This window comes from Pogona vitticeps, chromosome 6, assembly GCF_051106095.1.
Source record: "Pogona vitticeps strain Pit_001003342236 chromosome 6, PviZW2.1, whole genome shotgun sequence".
NCBI classification, from domain to species: domain Eukaryota; kingdom Metazoa; phylum Chordata; class Lepidosauria; order Squamata; family Agamidae; genus Pogona; species Pogona vitticeps.
In genome coordinates, this window is record NC_135788.1 from 8883359 (window position 1) to 8895829 (window position 12471).

The following is a 12471-nucleotide window of genomic DNA, read 5'->3' on the forward strand; positions in this document are numbered from 1 at the left end:
CATTTGTATTTGTGTTTGTGTGCACAAAAGGCCTGTCACTATTAATTGGTGTGTGGATATTTATTTATTTAACTTATATGCCGCCCACTCTACTCAAAGTTATCTGGGCAGCTTGTTGTTGTTGTTTAGTCATTTAGTCATGTCCGACTTTTTGTGACCCCATGGACCAGAGCACGCCTGGCTCTCCTGTCTTCCACTGCTTCCCGGAGTTGGGTTAAATTCATGTTGGTAGCTTCGATGACACGGTCCAACCATCTCATCCTCTGTCATCCCCTTCTCCTCCTGCTTTCACACTTTCCCAACATCAGCGTCTTACAACAATTAAAATACAATAAAAATACAATAAAGAGATAAAACAATTAAAAAACAATTAAAATAGATACTCTAAAAATTGCCATCAGGACCTATAGTTGATATTATTTCAGTTACTTCTCAATATTGTAATGGGAAGACCTGAAAATGCTAGTGGTCCCAGGTCTGAGGCTGGGTACTGAACCAGTGAGTACTCTACGTACTGAGACACACTACAAACCGTGTGCTCCACATACAGATGGTTTCTGTTAGTTAGCCCTAACAGTCCCATCTCAGAAGGAGCCATACCACTAGCTCAGTGGTTCCCAACCTTAGGTTCACAAATGTTCTTGAACTAAAACTCCCGGAAGCCTTTTCACCACTAGCAGTGCTGGCCAGGATTTATGGGAATTGTAGTCCCAAGAACATCTGGGGACCCAAGGTTGAGAACCACTGCTGTTGCCCAGTCTGTTGAGTACATGTTTGTGTGCAAATCTTGCCAACAGCAGCAACACCTCTCTTCTGTGAGCATGAACGAAAAGAGTGACAATCTTCCTGTCCCTTGGTGGTCTCAGGAACTGTCTATGCATTGGGGGTGGCGGGGGGGGGGAAGAGAGTCAGAGTACACTCATGGCTATGTAAAGTGGTTGGAGAGCAAATAAGTTGTGTAAAGTTTGAAGGTAAAGGAAGACAGGTTGCACCGCATTCCAGAAGAAGCAGTAGTTGAATTTGTTGGAACAGTGCAATTAAGAAGCGGAGACTTAACTCTTAACTCTATGTTTTCCTAGCACCTGTACTTGGAATCCGAAAAGCGGGAGCTGGTAAAGTAAGTTAATGAATAATAGTGAGATCAAGTTATTAGTATAAATATTTCCTCTACATTGCTGCATTGTGTAAAAATTCCATTTTACTCTTAATTGTTGCTAATTTCCCCCTTCAAACATGCATGCTTACAACCACAAAGGTGAACCAGCGACCCTTGACATGGTAACTGATAAAACCTTTGTTAATTTTTAAAAAGTAATAACTTTAAACTGTGGACTGTAGTTCAGTTCTACACTATGGGCAAAATAGTTGAGTTTAAATGAATTCTGGATGTGAAGTCAGCATCGAATTTTGCTGATTCCCTAAGGAGTATGCATTCATGCTGATTTACTTCTTAAACTACTATGCAGTTTTACTTTTATTTTTGGCTTGTTTGGAATATGAATAGTATAAAAACATTGCTTTTGACAATAAGGAAAATGAGATTTCCAAACTAGAATATACATTTTTAGTTGGCTTTTTATAGCATGGTCATCTTAGTAGCATGTGGTTGTCTTAATGCACCAACATTGTTTATTTAACCTTCAGGTGTAACTTCTGAAAACAATGCAGCATATGTGGAGAGAGAGAGAATGCAAACATTTTGGAAGTGGGATATCATTAGATAGATTAAGAGGCAAACTGAAGATTTGTGCTGTGAATCAAGGGCAGTTTAACAATGGATTATATGAAACGTATAGAAAGAAATGATAACTTGATTGTAAGACATGTTTAACAGAAAACAGTTCGGCCTTAAACTGTTGTAAGACTTACTCAGATATCTTGAGGTTGCTGTCATTGGGAAAGTGTGGCAAAGATAATTAAATATGTAGCCTAATTAGCAGTATTAACAGTGTAGCGGAAAGATGAAATAATAGAACAGCCAGTGGGCCAAAACTGAACATTTATTGGCAGCTTCCATTAATTAAAGTACTTAGAGGCACTTGAGACTACAGGACAGATTGGAGATGTGTGGAACGGCCAGTTTCCATACATAACTCTTTCTCTCCATTGGATATGGAACTGGTTGACTTCCCTGTCCCAAGAGTCCAGGCGGAGCTAGTGCTTCTGCATGTGGCCACTCACAATTCTGTGATTAACTCTGGAGGGGAGAAGGGGATGAGCAGAGTGGCTTTGGGTTGACTGAAATTTAATGCAGTGTTTTCTCCCATTTTTCCTGTTTCAAAGTGGGACCTGGGCTTGTCAGTATAATCTGCCTTGAATCTCATTTTGTTGGGAAAAAGGCAGATAAGTAATCTATAGTGCTAGTTCTGTGTACCCCCCCCCCATTAACCCCTTTGCAGTATGTTGTTTTGAGAAACCATGCAGTAGCTAAACATAGCTTCTTCTTTTTTCCTCCCACTTGGCTCTCACAGGAGGCTGGAGGCTAAGGCACTGAGAGAAAGCACTGGAATAGTTGAGAAAGAGACATCTAACTTGGTTGTGAGGATCAGTTATTAGCAACAGGGCCGAAGAAGGTTCAGGAAAGGGGAGAGCTCCAGTTGACAGACAGAGGAGAAATTGCCGCATGCCACTGACAGGGAGTGTCCTCTCATTTCCACTTTGTCCCTCGCCCTGACTTAAACGGATCCTCTAAGCATGCCATTCCTCCCAGGAAATAAAGGATGCTCTTCATGATTGGTGACTCTTCTGTGGGAGAAGAAATCTCAGTTTAGATACTATATTTACATGTAAATGGTGTCTATGTTTGTAAAAAAAAAATTCTGTAATTCAGTGTATTGCAGTAAATATTTACTTCAAGAGTTATTTCATTAACCTGGATGAATGCTGGTGAGGAAATGAATGATCCATTAAGTTATTGAATATGATGCAGAACAACAGGAAGTGGAGGTGGGAGAGAAAAAAAATAAGGGAATGATGATTTGTACAGATGTCTTAAACAGTGTCATCATTCTGGGACTTAGACTGGAGGCCAGTTTTTGCAAAGATACTGAATGTATCACTTTGCTCAGCTTCCCATGCTTGAAAACTAAGATTAAACAGTATTTTGTCAAATGGTGCCAGAGGTTGGAAGATTTTTTTTTCTAAGTCTATTGCAGATTCAACTTATTCCAAGACATAACTATTTGTCAAACTAGTTATCACTAGTTAAGGACTTTTTTTAATAAGGAAGTTAGAAGACTGGTTGCTGGGCTCAAAGTCCCTCAGAAACAAACAGAATTTGCTCATTTGGCACTCATTCATTAATACTTTTTCTGTAAGCTTCACATACCTTATGTTTCCTTTATTTGTTTGTATATAAAGATGAAGCTCTTGTTTCCTGTGTTTGTTCAATTTAGTACTAAAATAGGCAGTTTCAAGAATAGCCTAATAAGAAATGTATATCAGAAACGCAGTATTGATTCTATTAACGAGAATTCTTTTGATGTTCACATAAGATTTGTGTATCTTGTTGCACCACGTTGTGGATAATATATGAGGTGCTGGAGTGTATCACAATTGTGCAGTCAGGCACATGACCAGATATATGCCTGACATGCAATTAGCTATACCAAGGTGTGTAAACTGTGCATGAACACCAATAGGATTATGGTCCATTGCATTCTTTGTGGGTTTTTCTTTTTCTTTGTGGTATTTTGATTTTAACACAGAATTAGGTCTATTTGGCAGATCACATTTGGCAGTGGCTTCCTCTCCACTCACCTCAGTTCCCGTGGAAATATGTGTCCAGCTGTTTTCCCAGTCCAAAATCATTGCTGGTTATATGTTGCTTATTTGATATGATCCAAAAGCATCCAGACCTAAGCAGTTTGGGACTTGGTTTGAAACTTAGTGGTTGAAACCGTCTTAGCACAGCTCCAGTGATGTAAATGATGATGGTGATGGAATCAGACACAGCCTTTAATTTTTGTTTTAGTTTCCTTTTCCCACTTCAGATTCCAAGGCTCCTGAAGGATCCATTCCCACCTGACAAAGCCTTTGGGAGCCTTGAGATTTGATGTGGTAAGGCTTTAGTATCCAAAATAGTCACTGTCAGTCCCAGTCCGGGGGCTTGGCCTGGCAATGATGTGTAGATTTGTGTTAGCACCAGCCCATACTTTGTTGCATCCACTTAAGAACAAACTATGATTTGATTTTAAAAAATTCAACTTGAAACCGTAAGTTAGAACCTTGGTTTGTTGAAAAACTTTGTAAATATGATGGTAGTTGTTGTTTCAGATATAACAAAAAACTATGTTAAGTTGCAAATGGAAGTATATATTTTTGATTGCTTCCAAGGGGCCACTCTGAAGGGGAGGGTGAAGTCAACTTATGCACAAAATGCTTTACAACTGAACAGAGCCATTATCTAGTGTGTCCACAGACCTTATTAGAACTTGTTTAACAAGAGTAATGTCAAATTCATCCATTACCAAATAGTAATATTCTGCTTTTTTTTTTCTTGCCATTTTCTATTCACAAATACACACCTAATTCGAAGTTAGTAAATTCACTAAATAATCTATATTCTACCAGTTTTGTGCATTGGATTGTCACTTGAATTCTCTCATGTATAAAACCATTGACTCATCTCGATTTGATTTGGCATTAATGGTTGTTCTGGGTTTCTCGGGCTCTGTGGCCGTGTTCTGAAGGTTGTTCTTACCAACATTTTGCCAGTCTCTGTGGCCAGCATCTTCAGAGGACAGGAGTAGCACTCTGTGCTCTGGTGTAGTTTGTTTGGGAGTTGAGTATTTGTACCAGAGCACAGAGTGCTACTCCTGTCCTCCGAAGATGCCAGCCACAGAGACTGGCGGAACGTTAGGAAGAACAACCTTCAGAACACGGCCAAAGTGCCCAAGAAACCCACAACAACCATTAGATCCTGACCGTGAAAGCCTTCGTGAATTGGCATTAACTTGGCAGGAAAATGACAATCATAGTTGGGGTGGTAAATGTTCAGACGGTGAACAGATTATTTAAATGCAGAATTGGCAACTGAAGGCATGACAGAAACTTGCAGACTTTATAATAGTATGTGCAAGCTGATATTGAAGAAAGCTCTATCAAACTGAATTTTTCTTAGCCTTAATTTACTACCTCTGAAGAGTACATAGAGGTTATGCTCAATGACAGTTTGCACTAATAAGAGAAACTGTGTTTCCGTACAGAATATTTTTCTGATACTGTTACGTCCTGAGAAAAGGATAACTTGTAATAGCACTTCAGTGCAGATTTTCATGTAATTTCATTTTTATGCTTTTATGATACTTGCAATAAGTATGTAATAAATTCTTGCTTTGATTGGTAGTTCTGTTAATAAACCTGCCTTCCTCTCTGTTTTGTATTAAAGATTGTTCTTAACATGGTTGTTCATTCTTCCATTCATTCTAGTCCTTCTTTGATCATTGCAGGCAGTCGCCTGAGTTCATACTCTTACATCTGTAGTCAGGAAATGCTGGTAATTCAGGGCAATAAACCTAGAATTTAGTAGATTTATTCTCTTTTTTAAATAAACCTATTAACCTCCTCCATCAATGGCTTTGTCCTGGTGTTAATGGACTGGATCAAGACTTGATCTTCCTTGGAATAGACCAATTGGAATTAGTGGCTCTTAAGTTAGTCATAACTACCTTAAGTCTGATTAAATATGAAAAGCTGTTCTAGAAACCTTCAGAGAGAGAGAGAGAGAGAGAGAGAAGAAAAAAAAGATACATTCTCCATTGGTATAGATACAGAGATGATATTTGTGTTTGTTCCGTTGTCCAAGGCTAGGTGTTATAGACATGTGAACCAGCAGGAAGTCAGATAAAAATCCAAGTAATTTTACAAGATGAGAGCTTTCAACATGTATCACTGGCAGAATTGTTCAGTAGTTGCCCGTATCATCTGTTGCACAGATGTATGGTAAAGATACATCTAGAATTATTGCCCCAGGACTATGGAAGATGAATAATCATTGCTCATTATGCTGTAGTGCAAGAATCTCAGCCAAATGGACCCTATATAGTAATGTATATATGGCTCCCTTTTACAGCATATGATCTTTCGCTTTTTCCTTTTGCCTATATTTTATGCAGCATAATCAAAGAGGATGAGTCAGCAGTAAGGCCAATTTGCTGCTCATCTTAATGTAACCATTAACAGATTATCTGGATTATCTGTCATTAAATACTTTTTAGGTCAGCTGTTGATATGGCACCAAATAATTTGAGATGTTATAATAAAATCTAAATGTATTCTCTTGTGTTTGGGTACATGATGGAAATGGCAAACAGTGTATCTTGTAGGTATTTGCTGTTTTGGTTTTTCATTGCTAGATTAGCTTACAAACTAATATTTTCTTTCAGACCTAATCTTTTTACTTTTATTTCCAGTGGTTTTGAATATTGTACTTGTATTGAGTATTGTAAAAGGTGCTTCTCAGAGTCGGAAGTAAGGTGGTATGAATCTGCCATAATTTGCCTTCCAACAGTTGGTTTTTCTTCCAGAATTCAACAAAACTGAACTCTGGGGGAAGAATGTGTACAACCCTAGATTAAAATCCAAAGAGCCTTGCTTCATATTATTTCCTGGCAGGTCTTGCACACTCCAGCAAAGTACCTCCAAAATTCAGGATAGACTCAACAGTGTTTTACTAACATAATGTAAGATGCTGCTGAATATGTACTATAAATACAAGAAACTTGGATATTTGTATACATGCTTTTGTATGACTATCAAAGTGATACTTAAATTATAAGTTATCAACTTTTGCTCCTCTGCCATTTTGGAATTTAACTCCCAGAATCCCTTATCATGGGCCATACTAGATGGGGCTTCTGGGAGTGGAAATCCAGGCATTTGAAGGATCAGAATTTGAGAACCACCGATACGGAGGGTGGTGTGAAGCTTCTGTTGGATATATCGCATCCACATAAGATGCCTTTGAAAGGTTTTGACTGGGAGGGAGCTGCAGTTAAATGTCAATCAATCTGGTGGCAGCCAATTGTACCCTCTACTTCAGATTCTTTTCCCGCCCGTTTTTTACAGTCAGTCAGGGTTTGTTTATTTATTTATTTATTTATTTATTTTATTTATATCCCGCCTATCTAGCCACTTAAGACCACTCTAGGCGGTCTTAGAGTGTGAGTTGTAGAGTGTCAGATTAAGACTGTGTGTGTGTTCTGTTAGCAGTGTAACCAGTCAGTCCAAAATGAAGCAAATTAAGCAATTAAGCTCGGTAATTCAACAAGTTAACATTTCCACAGAATATGTGGAAGAAGAACTGTAAAATGAAATGTATTCTTATTCATACCCAAGTCTTAAGTGAATGCATTGAAGCAAATAAGTAACCACTGAGGTAAACTATCAAATACGGAGTGGTCTGTGAAGGGAGACTGTAATTCAGTCTGCCTTGTAGGTTCCTGCCAGAACCATTTTTATCTGCTGCTTAAGGAAGGAGAAGAAAATGATGATGATGATTGGCCACATTCAACAATTTCCTCACAAACTCTTCCAAGCCACCCATTTGATGAAGCTAGCAAATCTCTATAACTTACTTAGTTCTGTATTGTAAGATCCTTTCTGCATTTGCGGGTGTGGTAAATCACCTACTTTTACTGCATGTTTCAAACTGGAAAACAGCGCAAGACAATGTATGGAATTTTTCATGCACCCAGCGAATGGTAAATTATAAGCGTCTGCAGTCAGACTGTGGAGCCTGGCCTTATTGGCCACCGCCTTAAAACCATTACGTTGTGTCAAACAGTAAGACCCTATTCCTACCCTTAGGTTTTCTTTCCCAACAGCAGTCGCATTTCCTCCTTGCTAGGAGAGCAAGTGATTCTAAGCTCTGTTATTCTTTAAGAAACAAACAAACTGTAAAAGAAATCTTTTTCTTTTTGTTTCCATAGAGCTTGCAGATGCTGCCTCAACAGCGAAAAGCCATTGCAAAATTTAAAGAGCCAAGTGATGCTTTAAGGTTTCAACAAAAATTTCACAGGTAAATATTGATCCAAATGCATGCATTTTCCTTTATTTAAACATCTTTGGACTCTCTTTTTCCCCTAGAACCTTCTTGAGTGGTGGCTGAACCTCAAGAGGGAATTATTTATTCTAAACTGCTTCTAACGTAATAATGTTGTTCTAATAAACCATGGTTGATCGGACTGAGAAGAAGCCTGTCACACACACACCCCAGTTCCCCTGTTTGTTTTTCTACACACCCAGGTTCCCTTTTGGTCCTGACATGTACTTTTCACTCTTTTTCGCTGCCACCAGAGGATATGTTCCTCTCTGTACCAAATATGACTATTAGATTGGTGTTATTTATTTATTTATTTATTTATTTATTTATTTATTTATTTATTTATTTATTTATTTATTTATTTATTTATTTAACTTAGATGCTGCCCACACTACCCGAAGGTCTCTGGGCAGCTTACAACATTTAAAATACAATGAAAAGGCAAAATAATTAAAATGCAATTAAAAATATATACTCTAAAAATTGCCATCGGACCCATATAACATTGTTTATGCGTTTGTAGGTAAATCATATACAGAAAATCAAGGATGATCTTTTATTATTCATTCAATAAACGTTGCTTTGGTAACATTTATGTTTGCTTATGTAGATTCACTTTAATCAAGGTATTTATATATCCAACTCTTTATTTATTTCTTAGCACTTTTAACTCTTTCCAATTTTAGCTGCATAAACTTTCCAAGACTTGCCCTTTTCTTATCTTATTCTCTATCTCTCTATTACTCTTCTCTCTAACACAACCATGGCCCTAACTGCCTAAACTAACTCCTCACTAGTTCAAACTGATTATAACTGTCTTTCTGTCCTTTTATTATCCTGGCTCCGCCCTCCTGTACTGTCATTGGTTATCACATCAGTGTTCTACTATGATGGACAGGCTAAGTATTTAGACTGTCCGTCACAAAGCCTTATCCCCATGTGTTCTCTCCCCACTGTCCATTTTCCTTTTGTGTGACTGTCTTTTAGGATTGATAACCTGGCTCTCTAACCTTCAGTTTCTTGTTACAAGGAATCCGTGCTTTCAGCTTACAAATCAGGATACTAAACCAGGTTTATTTTAGTTTCCTGCTTTGTAAGTAACATGTAAACCACAGTTTTCCCGTTGACATGTCACAAAAAAACTGGTTTAACAAGCACACATACTGGGGTTGTTAGGTGCATGTGACATTGCAGTTAGGAGGTGGCATGTGTCTGTTAGTCCAGTAAACTGTATCTGAACCAGATCTTAAGACTCTTCATAGAAATCTGTGGTAATGAAACTTCCTTAAAGCACTTACATATGTCAGTGCTATTTGTAAAACAAGTATGTCATGACCATTATGTGTTAACCTTATTGCAGGCATATGATAGATCTGTCCCACATCAACGTGGCACTGATAGTAGAGTGACCTGCTGAGTACGACTGGCCCATATACTACAAGTAGCATGCTCTGGAGGAAGTCGCGAGGGTGGGATCTGCCTGTGATCTCCACTGCCAGTTCGAGGGATCTCTTTGAAACTTCAGACTACCCTGTGGCACTTCAGATAGCAACAGCATTGCAGCATTGGAAGTTGAATTTTCAAGGATGCAGAGAGATTTATCTTGAATTTATTGTACTGTGTTGAACACACGGAACTACAAAAATCTTGTGCGCAAAACTACACACAGATATCCTTCAAGAGATGTAATGTGTGATCACAGTGATTCAGATTGAAAGAACACTAACTTCGAGATTTTTATATATATATATATATTTCTTCATAGCAAAGAATATTTGATAATGGTTGCTCTTATCTTCAGTGGGGTGTGTTGAAATACCAAGGCACCCATGTCTACTTTTTGTAGTTAAGCAGATAGGTGCATATAATATAGAATAAGATACAGATGTTTTGTCAAGAGGCTATGGAGCATCTTAAAAGCTCTTACTCATAGTGGGTCAAATGCAGTTCTTTGCAATGTTGTGTCCTAGGTATACTCTTAATTGTTTCATTTCCAATGTGACTTTGTAGGAATAACCTCACCATTTTGCCCTCTTGGCTTAATGGATATTTACACCTTTGCATAGTCTCCTAATATATGGGGGCTTTTAGATTTCCTTTAATATGCCTTTTATTATGTCTCCACCTTCTTTCAAGGATGCTTGCAAGGTGCTTGGCCATCTTTGAGAAATGAACCTATAAATGTTTATGTTGATTATAACATGAATGGTAGCACACAAGGAAACCATGTCCATTCCTGACAGGTTGGTCTTGTGAAATATACCACAGATACTGAATTTGCTTCCTCTTCTTTCTTCCCTTTGTGTTTTTCTCTGTCTTACAATTTTCAGTAAAGACTGCAGAAGGGCAGAGGTATAGACTCTAGCGTTCTAAGGGACATTGAAGTGATTTTTCTTCCCTGAGACATGGAAGTGGTATAGACAATTATGTTCAGATTTGAAGCAAAACTCTGTTTTGTTGAAAGTAGCATTATCCCATATTGTGTCAGTAACTGTCAAAAGAAGGCATCCTTTTTACCCAAAAGTTCTTGATGCCCAGGTTTTATTTGGGATGAAAAGGGGTTTTTCGTTAATTACTTCTAGAGGAACATTTTGATGCTAATGTATATATCAGTCAGTCAACATTGTGACTACAGATAAGAAGCGTTAATTGAGAAAGGGATTGGAAAGCTCTTTTTAAAATTTTTGAATAGAGGCTGAAGAACAGGGAGTGGAAGATTGTTCTTTAAGGCCTTCATTCTTAAATATTGGGGTTTGGTTATTTAAACTCCAGCTCTATAAGCTTTTTAAAATCTCATTATCATTTTAAGACACAACTGTAAGAATAAAAAAATTACACTGTAAATACAGTGTTGTCCTTTTTTAAAGGCAGAATTGTTTTGTTTTCCCACTAGAATTATTGCAGGAATAGTTTAATGGATGGGTCATGGTAAAGGTATAGTCATTTTATATATGTTTTTAAAGGGTAGCTAAGAAGCGCCATCTTGATCTTTGTAGAATGCTTTACATAAATGTAAGTATAGAACAAGGCAGTGAAGATGTGTTTCGCCACCCTTTATTTATAGTGGTTGGCAATGCATTTGGGATTTTGGTCCATTGTGGAATATTTTTTGTTTGAGTTTTGTGCAGGATTGCTTGAAAAGCTTGTCACTGTCAAGTTCAAAACATTAGATTGCCACACACGACTGAGTGGATCATGGCCATCTTCAAGAGCCTTGTTCCTTCTGCAGAGACTAAGGTGTCCTTTTGGGGATTACTTCCTTAGTTCTGTATTTCAGCTACAGTTAGTAAAAATGGAGATTTAAAATAGATTGGTCACAGTGATGGCAGAACTGCATGGATGTACAAAACATGAGAGAGCTGGGCTCTATTGTAAGCTTTATCGGTGTGCTATTTCTAAAAGTGAGAATCCTTGTCAGAAGAATGGCATTTATGATGCCTAAATATTTAATGCCGCTGTTTAAACAAGCTTTTTAACTCCACGGTTCAAATCCTGATGTTGGTAGGCCTTTGATTTAGAATAGATGGTGTTTAATCAGCTAAGGGAATTGTGAGGTTTTTGTTATTTAAAACCTCTGTCTTTGAGAAATAGGCATAGAGTGGCATTTAAGGAACTGATGTGCACTTTCATGCAGTCTGTACCTTTGACTGACTCTATGACCTGAACCCAGTTGTTAGTCTTAGCTAGAGAAGATGAGTCGAGTCAGTGTGCCTTGGATAAGTGTTTATTTATCAAAGTGCCATCAATTCGGTGGATCGATTCTAGATGAGACTGACTGTCGGATTTAGACTTATCTGTTAAAGATGATGGTGTGTGTCTTGCATGCATGTATCTCATAGGCTCACAACTTCAACTCTGGAACCGATTTATTTTGGTTACAGGAAGGATGGGAGCCCCTAGTACTTTGATCTCTTTCCTTCATGTTGGCAGGAGGAAATGTACGACCTGGGTGGCAGGCACCCAGCCTCTTGGTTGTGTTCATAAGATATTGTAGTATGAATGACTGATGGTACGTTAGAACAGAGTTTATTAGTAGGATTGCAGTAAGGCTCTTCTCAATGTAGAGATGCCACTCCAAAAAAAGAAAAGAAAAGAAAAGAAAAATCACAGTGAATATAGGGGGTCTTGACTTTACTTAGTATAGTGCTTCATGGCCTATCACCACTTAATTTTTGTAGAAGATCTGTTGCAACCATTATCTTGTTCTTTCTGTATCATGCGTTGAGAGTAAGATGCAAAGTACGGGACTTGCATTTAATGTATTATGTAAATATTGGACTTTTAAACAAAATTTAAATGAAGCTGTTCACATGCTTTACAATTCAGCTACATTAATGCTTATTTGCGGGGGGTGGGTGGGTTGTTTTGTCTTATCAAAGTTGAATGGGAGAAGTTCCATAAATGTTCATCTTTTTGTGTAACTCTTC

At 37.9% G+C, this 12471-nt stretch overlaps 1 protein-coding gene across 6 annotated transcripts in view; it reads left to right on the plus strand.

The window, feature by feature from the left end:
* The window catches only part of RBM33 (RNA binding motif protein 33), a 98626-nt gene extending 86478 nt beyond the window's left edge, over positions 1-12148 (plus strand). For 3 of the 6 annotated variants that reach the window (XM_020779730.3, XM_078378513.1, XM_020779733.3), the window contains 2 exons: positions 7932-8020; positions 9405-12148. In XM_020779730.3, the coding sequence (XP_020635389.3) occupies positions 7932-8020; positions 9405-9453 (138 nt within the window). In that variant the 3' untranslated portion in view covers positions 9454-12148. Of the gene's footprint in view, positions 1-1079; positions 1118-2471; positions 4153-7931; positions 8021-9404 lie in introns of those variants that run through there. The other 3 variants (XM_078378514.1, XM_078378515.1, XM_078378516.1) reach the window with 2 other exon arrangements.
* Positions 12149-12471: the final 323 nt, after the last annotated feature.